Source organism: Ambystoma mexicanum, chromosome 2p (genome assembly GCF_040938575.1).
Source record: "Ambystoma mexicanum isolate Mex_15411 chromosome 2p, UKY_AmexF1_1, whole genome shotgun sequence".
NCBI lineage: Eukaryota > Metazoa > Chordata > Amphibia > Caudata > Ambystomatidae > Ambystoma > Ambystoma mexicanum.
Genome location: NC_090923.1, coordinates 1342311569 through 1342332868, shown reverse-complemented (window position 1 = coordinate 1342332868; position 21300 = coordinate 1342311569). Strand labels below are relative to the sequence as shown.

The window sequence follows — 21300 nt, the reverse complement described above, 5'->3', positions numbered from 1 at the left end:
ATTGCAGCGCGGCAAGGTCGCAGCACGCTATGGGATGGCTCAAAATGCAGGTCTTAAGTGTAGTGGGTCTCACCAGGCTCTGGGTCATCCTTTTCAGGGTCCCCCGGTTGCTTTGAAGGAGGGGTAACAGCAGGCTCCGGTTACATAGCTCGCTCTCCAGTGGCTGGAAATCGCTACAATTCTTCATCTTTCTCTTCATTTTCAGCTCCAGTTGTCGGCTTGTCAGCAGCTTCCAGGTTTCGGAGTATTTAACAGGAACTACAGCACAACTTCAGCATTCTCTCCCTGTATTTTACAGCCAGGGGTGGTCTGGCTGTCCAATCAGGACAGCCAACCCCCACTGGGAGTTGGTTCCTTTCAGGCAAGGTGAAAGATGAAGGGCTGCAGAGTTTTGGACGCCTCCTTCGCTTCCTGCCTTCTCAGACACTCAGGAGCCTGAGTGGGGAATCCAAAAAATTCCCGCCAAAGACAAAAACTTCCACTGAGGTCGTTCCTGCCTAAAATGGAAGGGGAAGACCTCAGAAACAGCAAGCGCACTAGAAATGGCGAAATAAAAGGAGCTCACAATTTTAGAAAAATGGTGGCCCTTCTGTGCATTACCAAGGCTGAATTAAGAGCCTCTGAGTAATAAGGACTAAAAGTCAAAGATAAAACCACTGCCACCAGCCATTCATATAAACTCACAATTGTAACAAATGTTACAAGGTAAGTAAGAAAGGGGATACGTTGTATCCCCCCCAGCACTCCACATAAGGTGGGGTGTGCTGGCTCACTTACACTAAATGTACAGGGAATGAAAATCCCTCTGTGCTAATTGGGAACAGTAGTACACCCAAGTATATGAAAGGGAAATTAACAGGGAAGCCTAAAGGGGCAACCCAGCCGAAGCCCAAACGTTATTGGAAACAGTAACTCCAACCATACACCATGGAGAGACACAAAAAGAGTAAAGGACTAGGTGAGAGGGGAAAAAGATCCCCCCTCACCTAGGGACAAGGTAAAATAGTTACTAAGTGCAAGCAAAAGGTTCTGGGGTTGACAAAGGTCAGGAAGATTTATCATAATTAGGAAACTCTTACCTAACACCCTCTCACACTGCTGGTTTCACAGTGTTCAGGTAGATTCCTTTTTATGCAATCTCCTCCACATGAAGTTCCGCAAGTGCGCCAGGACTTTTTGCTGGACTTTTGGTCTGTTCACCTGAGTGAGTGGAAAACTTTCCACACTCACTCATTCTTTTACTCCGTCTTGTGGGATACGTTGCATTTCATTTTGTAACTCTCTTGGAGAAATGCTTTCCTCCAAGTTATATGGCATCAGCCATTGAATTTTGCTACACACAGCACTCTGTGTTCAGTGTGGCTTGCAGCGCCTTGGGCTTCCCTTTTTATTTTCTGTAATTTTCCTTGTGAGAACTCATGCTCCAAAGGGCAGGGGGCTATTTAGTATCCTTGCTTGCTTTTATATTGTGAGATCGGCACACCCCATCTTGTGTAGTGCTGAGGGGCTACACTGTATCCCCCTCTCTCACTGCTCCTGTAACTTTTTGGTTTCATTGACAAGCAAATCTGAATGGCTGTGGCAATGGTTTTATCATACCTATTTTTGTGCAATTTGTACACCCAGGCTGTGCTTACAGTCACGGTAGTGCACAGAAGGGTCACCATTAACCAAAATGGTGACCGTTTTCTTTTTTCGCCATTTCTTCTTTGCTTGCCCTATCTTGGTCCTTCTTCTGCCATGCTACTGTGCGGCCTCTCCTTCCAAGCGTCAGGAGAACTCCTAAGAGGACGAGACTCTCCCTAAGACTAGTGGGATCAATCAGTCTTGAGACTACCTGCATTTCGAGCCATCACGCAACAAGCTCCTGTGACCTTCAAGGGCTGCAATCCACCATTACTCTGGGACCTGTGGCCACTGTGCAGTGCATCACCTTCTGAAGATGGAATCCTCCTGAAACTTTGGCGGACTCCTTCTGGACCTCCAGAGGCAAGATTCCTCACCTTGAGGTCCCCTCACAATAGTTCTGGACCGAGAAAGCGATATGAATCGACCAGGCGGTAACTGTTCTTCACTGGTGCTTGGAAAAGGTGCCAAAATGACTGAACCCTGACAAAACCTTTGCTGAGAGCCACTTTACTGGATTGCTGGCTGCAAGATCCATTGCAATGTCCCTTCTTTCGTCTTAGAAGTCCCTGAATCCTTTTCCCCCACAAAAGCTTTACTTACTTGCTACAGAAGACTTCCTGTGGAACGTTGGAACTTTCTACAGTTTGTGCATTACCTGTTTTGCCCTACAATCCAACTCCGAGACTCATAATAAGATAGGAATGGAATTCTAAAGTGTTAAACCTCTGAAAATAATTGCAAGTATTTACCTGTTTTATGTTGGTTTTGTTTTATCCATTTGTACCTGAAAAAGATATTCAAGTGGTTATTACAAAAGTGTTACTTACCTTAGAATTGCATACTGCCATTCTAAAAGTAGTACAAAAGTGATTTACTTACTGGGAATATTGCATTGGTTTGTTTAAGTTTACTCATTGTGTGTTACAGTACTTACTTTTTACTTTACCTCAGTGTGTGTATAAAATAAACTATTTGTATATATTCTGTTCCACCTACAGCCCTTTATCCCTCCTAAGATAAGCCTGGATGTTCAGCCATTGCTACCAACATACTTGTGTGGTTCAGGCCTATGCTAAGAGTTGGCGCCAAGTGTGAGTCTTCTAAAATCCTACCTTAGGTGGACTTTTGCAAAACTCTAACAAATGCAAAGGTCCTTCTCAAGCTAGTTGCCAAAATATAGAGGTGTGATTGTGAACAAATAATTCAGGATCCTCGGGTTCTTCATTGTCGCAGTTTATTACACAGCACACGCCAGCCAGGGAACTCCTTCCCCTACAATTAATGTGGCGCCCAATAAAACTTTATTTTTAGTATAGTACGGATTCTTTTTGAGTAGAACTCCAACCCGTCTCACACCCAACCTCCACTAGCACCCCGTGTCACAACGAACTAGGAACCAGGGCGGTGTGTATTAATAAGATATTTTATTAATTTATTATTCAATGTAAAGGTGGATAATCAAAATACAACAGCCACCAAAATTGTGGCAACACAAATGCAATATCCCATCTATAGCAACCAGGTTGAAATAAAATGTTGCACTTGCTTTTGTTTTCATGACAAAACAGAAAAATAACAATTCCACACTAAGTGATAACACCTACAGTGAAGCACTTCTACCGGCAACACTCACCCCCAAACATCAACTGGACTTGATTCCTTTGAACGGAAGACAGTGAAAAGGAGTAGGAATATAAGGGGGAAATCAGTGTTGGGGTGAAGCCCACCACCACAATATGGGAAGCCAGCAAAGAAAAGGAAAATCTGTTTTTGGAGCAAAATGATAGCATGGGGTTTGTACTATTTCTAACAATTGCTAGGGGACAGAATAGAAGAAAATGTGTACTGCTTACAATTAGGAGACAGGCAAGGTTTTAGAGAATACTAATCAGCACATCAGGGAAAATAGAAATTAAGAAGTAAAAACACTTTTTTGGAGAAAGCAAATGCATAGGGAAAATACAGTGTCAAGTGAAAATTCGTTTACACTGAAGCTTACAATGACAGGTAGGCTCTGGGAAAGGGGTTTAGCTTACAAAACTAAAATCGTTTTTGTTTCAGGCTGACGGATGCAAAGAGGAATGACACTGGCAAATGAAAATTCACTTAGCAGGGCATAATTTAAACACAGGGACAAGTTTGTTTTTCAGCTCACAAGGGGATTGATTCTTTTGGGTAACACTTTAATGACCATAACAATTAACAACAACACTGGGAAAAAGATTGGTGGTTTCGAACTCCACCAATACCGATCCTGCGAAATTCAAACTCCACCAATACCGATCCTGTGAAATTCAATTGGGAATGAATTGATTTACTTACAAAAAATACAAAGGATTTACACAGACAAATGAGGGGTTTTTCAATGGGGATATGCTAACACACATAGGCAAACAAGAGATTCTTCTGTGGGGCTATGGCTGAATTACACATGCAATTGGGGTTTTCAATGGGGAAATATTGGATGCACTGCAACAAAATGAAGGGCATATGCAATTTAGGTCTGGGGCTACTGCTACTTACATAGCAAGCTTTTGTTTAAGTTTCAGAAAAGCCAGCAGCATCTCGGGAGACACTCTGGAAAAATAGGGCAGGGGTCTGGTCACTCCACTCTCAAAGGTGGTAAGTTTCAGCAGCCTACGCTTCGTTCTCCTTTTTCTGTCTTCCCCGGTTGTGTCCTCAGTCCTAGTGCAGTCCCCCTTATATAGCAGAAATGACATCGCTAATTGTACAATCTAGGGGAAGTACCTGTCACGACCACAGGCCAGTCTAGGGGTAAGGATCACCGTAGCTCTAGAAGGGTTAATCCAGTTATTAGTAAAGTGCACTGAGACAGTCTAATAGATTCCCCTTGAGTTATTAGGATTGCCTGTTTCCTTGTAATGGCTGCAGCTTAGTGCCATAGAAAGACTAGCATCACCGGTGTAGTCTTTCTCAGTGTATCCCTATATTAAGCGAACTCTCCTGAGACGCGTGCTTCGTGTTGTTGACTGAAGTTCAGTACCGACGCTTACCGCGGTCTCTCCAAGATTTCCTCTCAGCAGTTCCCTTTTCATTGCACGCTGCCCATGACCTTGCCAAAGCATATTCTTGTCCTTCCTTAGCCCAGTTGTGTAGTTTCCCCTTCTATTTATGTATTTCCTCATTTCCCCGTTCTGTCACGGAATGTTCGTTTCTCCTCAGTGAACTACGAGGAAATTCCACGCACCCGCAAGTATTCCTCAGAATTGTTTGTTGGTTGACACAGTTCTATTTGGTCATGTGCACGTTGTATTCATGCCGCCGTGCAGAGGAGTATTTCGAATTTAGTTTTGGTATTTTAATGATGGTAACGCATGTTGTTGTTGCTTAACGTTACTGTGGTGTCAGGGTTGCCTTCAAAGAAGCACACATTCACAAGGCTTTGAGTGCTGCGTCATATTTGTCAAAGCCACACTTGTAGGTCTGTCAAGTGAATTAACTTGTATCTGTGAGGTACTGTATTAGCCTTGTTGTTACAATTTTGAGAGACAATTTTTTCTCCTCAGCCTAGTTTACAGAAACCATTTCAGTACTTCCCAGAGTGATAGCATATTTAGTTTTCTGAGGCATTTTATTAGTGTTATTGTGACTATTTATACCCGCATGTCATTTAGGATTTCCCCTTAGTCACTGACACAGCTCATAGGTATTTAGGCTAAGTAAAAGAGAGGAAGTTTCAGATTGTTCTTTTCAATTACATCATTTTAAGAATCCATTCTCCCTAGTCACATAAACCCCCATATTCTTGTTGTGTAATCCACTGTATCAACATTCTTCAGAACTAGCGCCCCTGTGTTAAGAAGCAGGATGGAGAGCTCACCCAAATAAAGGATCAGGTGAGCTGGAAAAGACTTGTTTTCTGCAATTATTTATTTCTTGGGGTAGAGTAGAGAGTATCATTAGGTTTTCATGTTAAGGGAACTTTTGTTTGTTGTCTCCACAGAAATTCTCTGTTCCTAAAGGAGAAGGTATTATTCGGTCTTCAAGGGTGTTCCCGCAGAGTCAAGGTAAGCGTTAGGTACCCTGCAATAATCCCTGCCACTATGATTGGACAGTTACCCTCTCTCTCTCTCTCTGCCCCCAGTCAGCATTGGCTTAGGCGTTTTGGAGCAACATCTGTCATTTCTCATTCATCACCATCCTTTATTCTCCTTTCAACTTTTTGGCGAAAACTAGTTATGTATCATGAGACAGTATGAGGAACTTATTTGGGGATATCAACTTCTTGGCCTCTGCGCCCTATGTATTGTTGAAATCTCCTGAAAATGTTGCATGTGTGTGAAGACAAACAGATGTGAGTTGCTCTACTCCGTTCAACACAATTTAGCATAGCATTACTTCACACAAGTACACGCACCGCAAAAAAGCTATTTGATGCAGAAATATGGTTGAAACCAACTCACATTTTTATTGAGTGGTAATCATATGATTCAGTTGGCCTCCTAGGATAACACGTGTTTCGGCATACACTCTGCCTTTGTCAAATCAGGACAACTCCAAATTCAGTCACGTATTGTCCTCTATTCTTGATATTGGAATTGCTGCGTCATGGGTTAAATCCCTCTGCAAAGTTCTGTGCCCCTCATGTCCGTTTTGTCCTGCGTTCTCGGGACGTAAAGGACGTGAGGGGCACAGAAATAGCTTTTATGTGGCACGTGTACATGTGTGAAGTAATGCTATGCTTAGTTATGTATCATAACTACATAACTGTACTAGAAACTTCCATACAAAACATACATTCTGTTTTAGCTAATCATGAGGAATTGCATAAGCCGACCCCCAAATCTGTATGATGTAGCATGGCCTTGTGTCACATTTTTGTCGTTTTCATAAAATGTACAACAGTTATGAATATGTAAGTTATCAAGCATATTCCTAGTTTCATTTTTCACCGACTGTCAGATTTGTCACATTTTCAGATCACCCAGAAACCTAGTCTAACTGGCCATTACCGTTCCCAGAGTCACAGCTAGATACATTTTATACCCCCAAAACCGCCCGGAAATTATATGAAAAATGGCATAAAATGAAATGAATCCTCAGTCTGATTGCTGCGCAAAATGCCTAAAAATGAAATGGTCTTTTATATTAATGACGAGTGTTTGTCAGCAAGTGGGATGGCTGCTTCATCCACCACAGCCATCTGTTCCCCTGGGTCAGCCTGTGACCAGAGAATTTTATGAGTCGTCTTTGATGTTAGTGTGGGCTCTTGAAGTGGGTTCTACAAGGATTCACACCTTTTAGTCATGCTTCAGCCGCGGATGGCTTTCTTTTGAAGTCCCTGCTTTCCTGCCAGTAACTTTGTAGAATAGGGAGTTTTGACGCTACAGCAGCATCACATTTTATTGCGAGGTTATTAAACAGGAGGTGTGACATCTAGCTTGAGTGTGGCTTTTCATTGTGAAGTTCTGCACCCAGCCAGAACAGGTTTTTCCTGAGGAAAGTTTCTCTTCAAATGTCCCCAGAGTTTTGTGGGTGAACCATAATATACATTGCTTTGGTCAACCCACACATCCTATTCTGATTTCCGGACATTTTTCTGTGAGCAGTGATCTCTTTTTCCATTGTAGCTTTTTAAACCCGTTTTTATTTGCAAACACATGTGCAGGCCGTTTTTCCTTCCAATGTTTAAAAATCCTGTGTTTCATGTCCCAAGATTCTTTGATTCCTCTTTTTGTGTATTCAACTACTGCTTGCCCATTAATAATGATAGGTAGGCCTCTTTCCCCATGGCTCTTTAATTTTTCATGAACAACAAAAGAAAAAACCAAGCCGTTTTTGTTGCAGTTTTTAAATTTTAAATTGCTGCTATTCATGGGAAAGGGACTTCTGTTTGCGGCCGTAATGCACCCCACATGATGTAGGTTGCTTTATTGCAGACTCATGTCACTAGTCACGTGTTTGGGTGCTATTCAGGATAACTTAGGGAAATGTACACGTTTTACAACCATCCCTCCATTGACTTCAATGCAGCCCCAGCATATCTGTTCATTCAGTGTGATTTTCTTATTTTTTTTATTGCGAATGGCATTTTTAGCTTCACACGTCATTTTGGGTATACAGTGTAGTCCCTATGGCTCCCAATGCAGGGAGAGCTTTCCCCATTTCTATTTAACTTTGTTTTAATGTAGAAGAGCCTACACTATGTCCCCTTTTTTCTTTTAGGTAACTTTTGTAACCATTTTCGATGTGCACTAAAGAGGATTTGGAAGTGAAACCATTTTTACTTTCTTTTACGGTGCATTAGCGAGCACCACCGTTTAATCACAAAAAAGCCTTTTTGTTTCCAACATACTCATAATGGCTATTCCTCATAGTACAAGTCCTGTTCTCAAGGCCATCATGTTTTTTGCATCCCCACCCGCCCTTTCAGGCAGGAAGCAGGCCTTATGGATATGTTCATGGATACGGGGTCCAGCCATGGATTTCCATTCAGTGCTGTGCAGGCCTCAACTGGCTGGAAATGTATTTTGTGGCGGTCTGGTCCCAATCTGCATTCCAGCTAGGGGATGTATGTTGCTGGTCAGATGTGGGGAATCTAGCTTTCCATGATAGGACAACCACTGCCAGTTTGAATGGTGCAAATACTTACTATTTGTAGGCAGGGGTTGCTCCTGGCATGGATGCGGATAGTAAAAGAGTCTAGAGCCAATCTACATGTCGCCCATGATAACCAAGAGTTTGAAAACTGAAGACACCACCAAGGAATGCTCGAGGACTGCAGCTGTGGACAAACATTACTAACGTCGTCCACCAGGTAACCTCCGAGCCATCTTCAAGTGACAAGGAGACACTTTCACTGGGTGCCTTCCTCCCATAAACTGGCGGGCTTAACCAGTCTGACATCCTGTGCAGTCATAACACTCACTCCAACAGTGTGGGAATCGAAATAGTCGTCCATCATAGTCGTCAGCGCTGTCCAAATGGTGGGTCACTAACTAATGACTTTGCGACAGACCAGAACAGCTGCTAGCCCCACCGCAACCCAACACCAAAATCAACCAGTGTAGCCGAGACCTCGGGACATCCTTCAACTGAACCAAAGGCATGAGCAGTTGTCACCAATGCCACCCTACTCACCTGGGGGTTATTTTTCTTCAAACCCTGAATTCAGCAGCTGAGATTCTATACCACTATTGAAGACCCACTGTTCTGGCAAGGGTTCAAAAGGTGTAAACACTGACCCTACAACTATCCTTACCCAACCCTGTGCTTTGGCATTCTAGTCCACAATTCCTTTTAGGGGCCCCTTAGAGAGCAGTTATTGGGAGTTGCGCAGTCCCGTTTTGGGAAACAGTCTAAACTAGCTTTGGTACCAATATAAAAACGTACCTATTGGCTTTGGCCACTTCTCCCTTTACGACGCTTTGTGAATGCCTTTAGGCCCTTTCAAAGTACTTACCAATAAACCGATTCAATTGGAATGCTGGTTTCTATAGTGGCTTGATAGTGAAGGACCTATAAAGCTTTTGGGTATTACTTTAGAATTATACGGTACATGTTTTTGATGGTTTAACCATATATTTTGTTTTCCCTCCCCCACTTTGGTTTGATTACTAATGCTTAAACTTTGTATTACTGAATAACACTGTGTGTATAGTCAAGTGGGGAGTAGCCCTTTGAGTGGGTTACCAACGGTGTATGTGTATATGGAGATACTATTTTTGCCCAGGTTTAAGATGGATTTCCAAAATGGGCAGAACCAAAACGCGAACAGCTTCCCTCCATCTTACTAAGTTAAACCCTGAGATGGTATGGGACTTTGCCCCCAAAAGGCACAAGTTCAAAAAGATAGCTTCTTGTGTTTAGAAAGGATGCAGTGGGCTGTGGTGATGCTTTTAGAACATTTCCAAAGTTACATAAGTATTCAGTAAAGTTCAAATAGGAACTAGACTCAATCCAGCACACTAGGAGTTTAAAGAAGGATCTTTAACCCAGGTCCCACCACCAAAGGTCAGGTCAGAGTGATTTGGGGGGTCAGGACTTTACGGCCAATGCAACCCTACGCAGGACAGGGGGAGACAGGAACGGGTATGTTGTCTTACCCCAATACTCTGATTCTTCCAGAGACCACTATAGGTGTTGCAGAATCTGTTGGGGACACAATCTCGTTTGGTCCAGTCGAAGAAGGCCCAGAGGTTGCGGGTACTGTTAGAAAACATTTTATTTTGGCAACTTCCCTTCATAGTTTCTATGGAACCCCTATCTGTTTGCTTAGTTTTTGATCCTGTCTGAGATTTTGAAGGGAAGTAAAGCATCACCTTCACTACCCTTGTCTTTTGCAGGCTAGTGAGCCTTTGTCTGTCTCGCCCAGTAAGTGGGCTGGGACCGTCTAGTCCCAGTCTACATCACCGGTGCCAGAACGTCTGCTACTCGGGTAAATGTGAGATCAGTAGTTGTCCCAATCCGACAACTACTGGCTGTTTGAATGGTGCAGAGCCTTACCATTGGTGGGCTTGGACCTGCTTCCAGCTCAGAATTTGGATAAGAAGAGGACCTTCTGCAGCTATTCCCGAGATCTACGTTGGAGCAAAGAATCACTTTAAGAAGAGCAGACCGTTAATGACCCGAAGACGACTCCTGAAGTGGCCAGCATTCCCTCTAGTGTCAAGCCCGGTGCAGCCCTGCTCATCTGTCTGATCCCCGAAGACCCTGAGCAGTGCTTCAGCTCTTGGACTAGTGGGACCAACTAGTCTCAACGCCTTCGAGGATACAGCTAGTCAAAACCTTTCGAAGTGTCCCTGGACCGACTAGTGGACTGACCAGCTCTCTCGTAGGCTAGGCTACCTCGCAAGATGTATCTCCGTTCCATGATCAAGTATGGAACTTTGGTGGTCATCAACTTGTGCCACAAGTCGCCTTCGCCCTGAATTCTAGCTTCCCATCTTCAAGGAAACTGGTCCCAGAGCAGTTTCTGTGACTGCCAAACCTGCAAACAGTGATCGTCACTGGAACTCACCCTACTCCATCCTGTGAAGTGTCCTAAAGATGTCTGCATCATTGGATTCTCATTTCTTCACCAACAGGGATTGCATCTTGCAGAAGCACCCGACCGGAAGAAACCTCAAACCCTGCAACCACTGGGATCCTCTCATTGGAACGAAGGATAGAAGTTCGCGCCACCAGCGACCCGTAGATGATCCTTCACAACATCTGGGAAACTTGGAGTCAGGGGGGATAAGCAAGCATACCTGTGCCTGCCCCCCGTCCTCCATAGGATAACATTGGGAACAAATCCCTTTGTTTCCCATCTCCCCTTCCCTTCCCCTCCACTCCACTTTGGTAGTCGAAACTGGGTCGGCTATCCGGCTCCTGGGTTAACCTTGGGTCTGGAAGAAAGGAGAGAACTTACCTAGCTTGGGTAAATTGTGATATTTTGAAATAAATCACCATCACATGCCCATTGCATCATTTTTAAAACGGCATTCATTTTAGGGTTTAGACTTCCAAAGTTAAGATATTGTACTTGCGACTGGTTCCCATCATACTACTGCATATGCATTACTTACCTGCATTGTTGGTTGAGTTTTTTGATGAAGTATATTAAGTGTACATACTGGTCATTTTATGTATTTGCATTTAGAGTGTTGTCTGTTATTACTAACTGCCAGATTCATTTTTTCAGTGTGTTCTAAAGGCCTAAAAAGATAACTATTTTTATAAATGACTTTCTAAATTGAATTATTGTGTGATTTTCTGTGTGGACTCATTGAGGGCCCCTGACCCATTCAGACTCTACTTAGACTAAGCTTTGACGGCTCTCCATTGGTACCTTGATTGAGTTTTGGCTAAACTCTGAACTTGCTGTTCACCATAACTAGGGTGGCCTTCTAAAATATTCCACCAGGTCAGATTCTAGAAATCCATTTTAACACCCTATTGCCATGTTGTATCTAATTCTTAATCCCTGCTGTGATCCTTTGCATGCGCTCAAGGGGTGAGCAAGGAGTGGGCGACTCAGAATGTCATTTACGACATGCCCTGATTTTCTGGGGTTTTGAGGCAATACATTGGTTTCAGTTTACTCTTAACTAACGGTTTACCCTGAATGTCAGGGGTTTTGTAATGCAAAATCTCATCAAGAGCCCATTTGCCATAGCCTTCAGTTATGGCCCTGTGAACTCTAGAACATTCAAGATAAAAGACTGTGGCCCATTTCCACATCACTACTAAACAACCAGGCCCCACCAGCCAGGGCCATGGACACTGTTCACCTTGCAACAATTAGGCTAAAAGACAATGGCACACTGGGCAATATGGCCCCTCCCACCAAACCCACTTTCTTTCACTTTCTGCGGAAACAGTACTGCGATTGTCGTGGCAAAGTCTTGTATTGGAACAAGAATGGTTGCCATGCAAGCAAAGTGTTTTCTTATTACCGCAGTAATTCAAACTCTCTAAAATAAAAGTGTCCCTACATCCCCACTGTCACTCTGCATGTGCACCGCTCCTCCATTTTAGGTCCCGCCTGCCTTCGTCCCACTGAGACAATCCCTACTGACCCTCTATTTACCTGCTCTTTTCGATGACATGCTTTTCTTCCCCTTCATATCTTGTGATTTACCTGCAGTAACCCCATGAGATGTCCACAGTAAAACGAAAAAACTTGACTAAAAATGTGCTCTCTACCCCTCCCCAACATGCCCAACACACAATTTGGTCCTCTTTTCAACTGTTTCACCCCTATCCTGATGTGATACTTCCCCTTTCTCTAGTCCAAATATAAATTTGAGCACTTGTCGTTTTCACTTTCTTGCAGGATTTTCAAGGTACTGACTCGTACAGCGTGTTAAAAAAAAAAAATTTACATTTTTGAAAAGCCTTTGTCTGGCAATGCACCAAGGCAAACGTATACATTTTTGTAGACCATGGGCGCCCCCTTCTACATCACATTTTTTAAGACATACTAGATGGATTTACACCAAACCAAGAAAAGGATTTTTTGCAACACTTGGTGTCTAACTTGTTTCTTATTTGGCACAAATCCATTTTCAGAGTGGTCATGCTCAAAGGGAGCAACTGTCTTCCGAGAGAAAAAGAATGGGTTTAGGCTTAAAACAGATATTTTTCTGAGTTTAATAACTTTTCAGTAAAGGGCTGTGGAAAAATCTGTCACAATGAACATGGGATGAACTCTTCTTTTACTGACCATCACAACCCGGTTGCCCAGCAGAGAAGCAGGTGAAGCGTTCTTTGATCTTCCGGCGTGTTCACTAGCTGTTTTGCATCCCGGCATGAACTCGCAGAGTGCATCACTCACTGAATTCTGTTTTGCTTCATTAAGTGACGCAGACTTTTCAAGCCCGTCGAAAGTATCCGGGTGTATAAATGCTGTGCACAGTATGGGAGAGTTTGCGTGTAGCTTGTGTGGTAGAGTTTAGTTCCTGGGCCTTAAAGGAACAATAGCGTCAACAATGTGTTCTGCTTCGTGAGATGGAATGTTATCCAGCAGGTCTGCGGAGAGCAATGTTTTCTCACTAACGAGTCCTCCCAACCCTTTTGAAGCACCGACTTGGCCATGTTCTTTTTGCGACTAGCCCCTACAACATCCATTCAGAACAAACATTGTTGAAGAAATGAAGACAAAAAATAAAAACAATATTGCTCACCTACATTAACTGACCCTTTAATTGCATTGAATTGAATTGATATTTTATTTCTATCGCGCTCATACACATGTATTTCAGAGCGCGACAAGGGAGGGGGAACAGGGGAGAACAAAACAACAATCTTACTAGGCCCAGGGACATTGAGAACATGCAAGTGCATGGGAGAGGAGGAGGGGGAGAAGTGCATGGAAGGCGGGAGAAAAGGTGGAAGGCGGGAGAAAAGGAGAGCGCGGAGCAAGGAGAAAACAGATAAATAATAAATTAATAAATAATAAAGGCAACAAACAGTGGTAGTGCAGCCAGCAAGTGGCAAGTGCTGGGTTTAAGGCAGCAGACTGGGTAGGTCTGATAAGTGCAGGAAGGGAAAGGGGGGCTGTATGGGTACAGATACAGACCTCAGTGCAAGGGGTGGCACTGCGGGAGGGTGGCAAAGTGAGCAGGTACCTGGGCCCGGTGAACAGAGGGTGGCCAGGTGCACGGTGCCGAGGGAGCACAGTATCAGCAAGGGAGAGGGGGGGGGCGAAGACAGAAGCAAAAAGGAAGGTCTTGAGGTGCTTCTGGAACCGGAGATGGTTCTCCTCAAGTTTTAGAGTGGCAGGGAGGCTGTTCCAGAGGGAGGCCCCAGCCGAAGACAGGTCTACCCCCAGCTTGTTTCTTTGAAAAACGACTAACCCTGAGGGAGCTAGAGGTAGAGGAGCAGAGAGCTCAAGAGGGGAGGTATTTGCGGAGGGATAGCTGAAGGTATGTTGGACCCAGGCCCCAGAAATCCTTGTGGACAATAAGAGGGTTTTTAATGTAATCCTTGCATCCACTGGGAGTCAATGGAGAGATTTCAGAGCTGGAGAGATACGATCCCAGGGTTTGAGGCCAAGGACAAGTCTTGCAGTCCTGTTCTGGATAAGTTGCAAAGGGGGGAGAGTAGAGGCAGGTAGATTTAGAAAGAGGCTGTTGCAATAGTCCAACCTAGAGAGAACCAGAGCTTGGGAGACAGTGAGCTACTGGGGCAAGGAGAGGAAAGGCAGAGTACCTCTGAGGAGGTGAAGTAGGAAGTTGTGAAGAATGACAGTCAAATTGCAGTGAGGGGAGGACAGGATCAAACATGCATTTCGGCACAGCAAAAAGGGGAGATTTGGGAAGGGAAGGAGGTGGGGAAGTGGAGGGTTCTTCAGCGAAAATGATAAATTGTAGAAATGTGTTGTAATGTGCCTACTGTTACATGATTCTGAGGGTGTGCTTGATGAAGGGGGGCATGGGGGAGCAGTGCAGTAATGTGCCTCCTGTACATTACGGCATGCTTAGCTGTCAGTGGGATGGCTGTCAGTGGAATGTGATGGTGTCATTGGAGGTTGGTTGTGTGAAGGATGATGTTCTGTGCGACAGTGAGAGTGAAATGAGCTTTTGTGTGAATGGGCCAGTGTTTTTCCTGTGCTCCACTAGTTCTTTTGGTGTACAGCTGAGCACAAATAAACCTACCGATTGACCTGGATTCCTGGGTGGTGTTTGGGGGAAGAACCCCCACATTGGTTACTTTAAAATGTAAATTATTAAATGTTTCAAATGGCTACTGATTAGTTAACAATTTAGGCTGTATGCAGAATATGAATAATTTAACTGGCCAGCAACCCCACTATGAACTGCTTGATTACAATCTGGGCCACTAAAATAACACAATTGAGCTGAATAAATACGACAAAAACTCGACAAAATGAAAACTCAAACATATCAAAGGTCAATCATCTTCTAGCTTGGTGGGAGGTGCACACTGGGCAAGGGCAAGCTCTTGAAACCAAGAAGGGGACGGGAGTACAGAAAGACAAGGAGAGAAAGCTGCTTTCTGTGGAGCATGGTGAAAGCGTTGATCTACTGTTCCAGTGTCTGCCTGGCCTCTGTTTATCGTCTTCTTGCCACACACCCCAACCAAAGGAAGAGTGAAAAGGCATGACTGTACAGATGTTCTGAATATCACCCGCTTCCCACCGGCCACAGAGACGTGTGCTTCTAGCCACTGAGCTCAGACACAGCAGGAGAATAAACGACACAAATACAAAGGAGGTTTTCCGAAGCTAGTAGCAAGAGCTGAGACGTTTGCCTTAGAGTACATTCTTCTCACAGAGAAGCTTTGTTCCCAGATGTACAAACATGCCCTGGGCTACATCAGAGGACATCTTACCTGGCCTTTGTGGTGCCACTAAGGGTGGCTTGGGCTCCTCTCCAGACATAGATGTTCAGACCGTGGTCCAGCAGGAACACAAACCTAAGAAAGAGTGTAGATATTAGAGGGCAGAGTGGAGAGGTTCAGATAAATCCATCATGCATTATAAAGGGCAGTGGAGAGAAGGACTCTGCTGCATCATAGGTCAAGTATAAACATTATTAAAAAAAAGTGACCCTGTTTTTAACTGAAGAGTTACTAGATTTCTTCACGTCAGACTCTAGAGGGTAAACAGATCTCCCTGTCTGCATTTGTTTTATCTGTGAAATGCTGCTGGAGGGTAAACACAAACTGTGCACAACAACCTGGTGTATGGTAACAAAAAAGGTATTTTAGCAGAGAGTGAGTGGAAAAGTTACAAGACAAATGCAGCACACACAGTGAACATTCCACATTACGTGATCTCCAACAAGGGTGAAACAGGTATGCCTGCAGCCTTGAGAACGGCCGTCTTGGGTTGAAGAAGATATGGGTAAAATAGCCCTGCAAGACGGACATTGTTCTGAAGCTAAAGGCTTGCATTTGGGCTAGTTTGCTTACCCACAATACTTCACTCATGTGGCTCTGAACTGGAGCTGCACTTCCCGTGCAGGCTGCTGGTTGGTGCTGTGGCATGTGTGACTGGGCCACATGGTTTATTCCACTTTCACACTACATTCCAGAGAGTGTTCAGTATGCCACACTGACCGTGGATAGTTATGAACAAGAATACCAAAATTAGTGGATGAATTTGTGCCCTATTTTCAATTTGCTCGAGCAGAAGGCAGAGCTTAAGCAGCAAATGTGGGTTCTTGCAGGTGTGGGCACCAGCAACAAATATGACTCTTTGGGAGGCGCATTCGAGTTTGTTGTAGTGAAGATGTGTTAGATTTATGAATAAATACGCACCCATTGGTGTTAAAAGGGTTGGTCTGTGTCAGGTGGGGCTGGAGGGATAATGGCATTGACCGGTTTGAACACAAGAATAAGCCATTGGTATGGAGACTCCAGGTGCACAGTCAGCTCGCTGCCACCTGTAGAGGGAGATGGACTTGGACCCAAGAAGGCCAAACTGGGTGCAGGTAAGGACCACATATTCAAGCAGATGTAAGTAGTAGTGATGAAGACTCCTGGTGCCTCGAGCATGATAATCCAGGCATTACTTGTCTCAGGGGCCAGGCATGAAGTGAGCAGCACTCTGTGAGCTCCCACTAGACCCTAAAGAGATGACCTCATAATGAAGTGTATTTGAGTATGGGAGCGAAATCCCGAGCACCGGACCATACCTGGTACCAGTCGGGGTAGCTGTGTGGTGAAGCGCCGGAGGTCTGGTGCTGGTATTCCAAAAATGGCAGCCGCCATATGCAGGACCGAGAGGGGAGGTTGATGCTGCTAACTGGTGCCAATCATACTCTGGGGGCTGTGGTGGGACGGCGGAAGAGCCTCTGTTTGGGAAGCGGGACAGCCGGGAGAGGGTCACAGTGCCAGCAGGACAGCGGAGGGGCGACATGCAGCCGCGGTAAGCGGAGGAAGCCCGCACTCGCTGTGCACGTCGGTGGCACGGAGGTGCCTGTGTGTGGACTGTGGGTTGCTGGCAGTAGCTGCCATGGCGGGGGAAGCAGCCCTGCTGGAACGTTTCTTCTTATGTGGCTCCACTGAAGATTGCATGGCCACCGATCCTGGGGGATCACGTGCTGGTTGAAAGGCCCGGGGACACAAAGCACGCTCCCACTGGAGACCCCCTTCTGACAGTCGGTGCGAGAAGACATGCGAGTTGGCATTAGGCGAAAGCCGGCATTATTTCTCTTGCCTCTTGGGGGGGATAGACATATATACATGCTGTATGGACAGAGACAGCATTTTCAGCCTACAGCCTGAGGACTGTACTACTGGCGTACCATCAGTGGACTGCACTGTACTTTTGGCATTGGGCAGAGGCACTCTGATTGCGGTAGCCGGGGGCGGTGCTCTGTCTCCTGGGCCACAGTGTTCTGTTCTGCGCTTACTCCATTGGCAGTTTTTGTGCCTGGGTGCGGTTATCGGGGGGGAGGGGATACAGGCGGGTGATTCATGACTGGAGCACGCCGTGGAGATTACTGGTTGGCAGTGTGCGGCACTGTTCTGTCCCTGGATGTTGCTGGGGCTGCCTGGGCTCAACCTGGGTGGAGCGGCTCTAAGGCGGCTGAAGTGGCTTTCAAGTGGAGACATGACCTGGTGAGCGCACACATCCCTCGCAGGTAGCCCTGGTGTCCCAGCGAGGACCCCCGGTCAGCGGCGCCTTGTGGCTGGAGCTGGTGGCTGGACAAATTGGAGAGCAGTGGATTTGGTGTGACATAAGGCAGCATGGGTGAACTGTACCCCCATAAGGTGAACACTCATTCAATTAGGGGTGAGGTTGGCTCCGCACTGGGACGAGGGGCGATGTGGACAGTGCTTGGCTGTGGTCGAAGGGGGAAGCGTGTGTGAAGGGCCCCGACCTTGGGGAAACTCTTGAGTGCATATTGCTGCCTAATATTGACTGCAAATGCCGGACAAGCACTGCAGGAGTAGGGCCAAGCAGACAAGCATGGAGGGTTTCACTCAAGAATGGCTGCAGTGCAGCCCAGGCACCCCTGCCACAGGGGGGAAAAGAGTCCACATCTGTGTACATCAGCCAGCAGGGAGAATAATAAAGTTACTCAACATAGTGACTACCTTACTCCTAGTCCATAGTCCCTTTCCTCCATACTTTTGGAACATTCTGTCCTGTGGGATGGGACCGAAGCACTTTTTGTATAAAAGCATCTAATCGAAAAATGTGTTGTCCTTCTCTTTTTATACGGGGTACCGCACGCGGCCTTAACCCCGCCCTCCTTAGCTCCGCCATGCGCATCGCCCTTCAGTCCTTTTCTATCACCTGGTCAGAGACCATTTATGCAATAATAGAGGATACTTATTAGAGGGGACTGCGGGCGGGCGGATGGAGGAAAGGGGACTTTGGACTAGGAGCAAGGTAGTCACTACGGTGAGTAACCTTATTATACTCCTACGTCCCGTCCCCTTTCCTCCATACTTTTTGGAGATTACCAAGCACTCCTTGCAGGATAACGGGTGGATGGAACTTTACTGAAAGAGGTTTTTAAGAACAGCTTGCCCAATTTGAGCATCAGCCCTGGAGCTCAGGTCTAAGCAGTAATGTTTCACAAAAGCTGATGGGGAAGCCCACGTGGCTGCCTTGGCAATTGTTTCCCAGGGAACGTATTTTTGGAAGGCATTGCAGCTGCCTTGCCCTGTACAAGATGGGCTTGAATTCCCTTTGGAGGTTGATGGCCCTGAACGGAATATGCTTCAGAGATACAGGAAGCAATCCATTGGGAGATAGTTGCTTTCGAAGCCGGCTTTCCTTTCGGGTCTCCGAAGGCCACCAAGTGCTGGGAAGAGCTCCAAAGATTAGATGTTCTGTCCAAATAAATCTTAAGAGCTCACCTTACATCCAAATTATGTAGAACAACTCAGATGAAAATCAGATACCACCTTTGGAATGAAAGAGGGATTGGTCCGGAGGACAATCTTAACCTTGTGAAAGGTGAGGAATGGATGTTCTACCGACAAGACCTGAAGCTCGCTTACAGGCCTTGCCGAAGTCACCGCAATCAGAAAGGCCATTTTCCATGAAAGGAATGTCAGTCTGCCGTAGCCATGGGCTCAAAGGGTTTATGACAAACCGGTAAGGACCACATTCAGATCCCACTTAGGATGCGGGCTGCGCACAGGTAGATACAGATGCAACAGACGCGCAAAGTGCCTTTTAATGACAGGGTTTGTCAAAGAACAAGAGCAGGAGTCCGTGGACAGGTAGGCGGCAATAGCCGACAAATAAGTCCTGCAAGACAAAACAGGCATGCCTGAAGCTGCCAGATGAGAAATGAAGGACAGGACCATGTCGATAGCTTCTCTGGAGTCCAGCTTTTTTGCTAAACACCAGTGGTAGAAACAGAGCCATTTGCTCCTATACTGAGACCTGGTCGAAAGTTTTCTAGCTGCTTGGATAATACGCATATTATCCACGGACAAATTGAAGCTTTCTAAAGATTTGAACTCAGGCACCAGGGCGCCAAGATGAATGATTGTGTGGAAGGGTGCCACATCTGCTGATCGATCTGGTGAAGCAGGTCGGGAATCAGCGGAAGACCGATTGGTGAACAGACTGACAGATGCTGAAGCTCCGAAAACCAGAATCTGGCTGGCCACCACACTGCTATGAACAGGAGAGTGCAATTCGACGTGTTCCTGAGCTTGCATAACACCCGGTGAATCAGAGGAAGAGACAGGAAGGCGTAGGCCCTCTTGCTGTGCCACAGAATCTCGAGAGCATCCTGAGGGAAGAAGCTTGGAGCCCGTTCCTGGAAGCATAAAAAGGAAGTTTCCTGTTCAATGACGTTGCAAAGAGGTCCACTTCTGGAGTGCCCCAATGGCGAAAAAGGTCGGAGAGGATCTCCGTGTTCAGCTCCCACTCGTAGCTGACCACCGCTCGCTGGAGGAGAGAGTCTGCCGTTACATTCAGCTGGCCCGGAATGTGTACCACCAACAGCTAAACACTGTGCTGAATGGCCCATTCCCAAATCTGAATGGCTAGATCTACAAGGGGAGGTGAACTGGTACCCCCCCAACTTGTTGACGTAAAACATGGATACCACATTGTACGTGCGGATGCAGACCACCTTGTTCACAATCCCTGGTTTGAAAGCTTTGGGTGCCAGGAAAATTGTCAGAAACTCCAGATAATGAATGTGAAATTGTCTGTCCTGCGGCGACCACAGGTCGAAAACCTGAAGATGATCCATCGTCGCGCCACACCCGATAAGGGAGGAGTCCGTCGTAATGGTCACCTTCGGGGAGGGCTCCTGAAAGGGCACACCCACCGACAGATTGCTGGAAGAAGACCACCATAGTAGATCTGTCATCATGCAGGGTGGAACCGGAACCATCTTGGTGTCCGGTTCCACTGCCTGAAGCCAGGAGCTACGAAGAGCCAACTGTGTAAGTCGCATTTTGAGACACGCGAGGGAAAGAGCAAGCACGCACGAGGGCATGAGGCCCAGAATCCTCTGGAACCACCAGGAGGACATGCTTTCTGACTGAATGAAGACTTGGTTAACAGATCCGCCATTCCTGTCCACCGTCAAGTACACTCTGTGGTCTATCTAGTTCCAACAGAAACCCAGGAATATCAGGTCCTGAGAGATCATCATGGAGGATTTCTGCCAGTTCACCGACAGCCCAAGACTGAACAGGAGCTGAAGGAGAGACCGAAGATTGCTCGAGGCTTTCACCAGACCAGGACTGCGCAGAAGCCAGTCGTCCAAATATGGATACACATGAATTCCCTCTAGCCTTAAAAAGGCTGCAATGACTGACATCTTCGTGAAGACACGCGGCGCCGAGCTTAGACCAAAGGGGAGCACTCGAAACTGGTAGTGCTCCTCTCCCAGGGAGTACTGCAGATATTTCCGATGCGGGCTCCAAATCAGGATATGCATACAAGAATCCTGAAGGTCCACAACGCTGAGCCACTCGCACTTCTGAAGAGAGGACTTTATTTGGCAGGGTGTAATCATCTTGAATTTCTCTTGGCGAAGAGAAATGTTGAACTGGGAAAGGTCTAGAATGGTGCGCAGGCTAGCCTGGTTGGGTTTTGACACCGTAAACGGACAAGCGTAGAAGCCCTTCCCTCGTTCCCCTACGGGAACAGGTTCTATAGCCATGAGATCTAGAAGCTTCTGGACCAAGGCTCTGAGGGAGGGCGTTCCCGACTGCTGAAAGGGAGGATTGAAGGATGGGGTAGGTGGAGGGCAAGCGGATGCCTGCCCG

The 21300-nt window shown here is 46.0% G+C and overlaps 1 protein-coding gene across 1 annotated transcript in view; it reads right to left on the bottom strand.

The window, feature by feature from the left end:
• FLII (FLII actin remodeling protein) overlaps positions 1-21300 on the bottom strand; it is an 898330-nt gene that overhangs the window by 370731 nt on the left and 506299 nt on the right. Inside the window, exon 17 of the mRNA XM_069645694.1 lies at positions 15430-15513. Coding sequence (XP_069501795.1) covers positions 15430-15513 — 84 coding nt within the window. The remainder of the gene's footprint in view (positions 1-15429; positions 15514-21300) is intronic.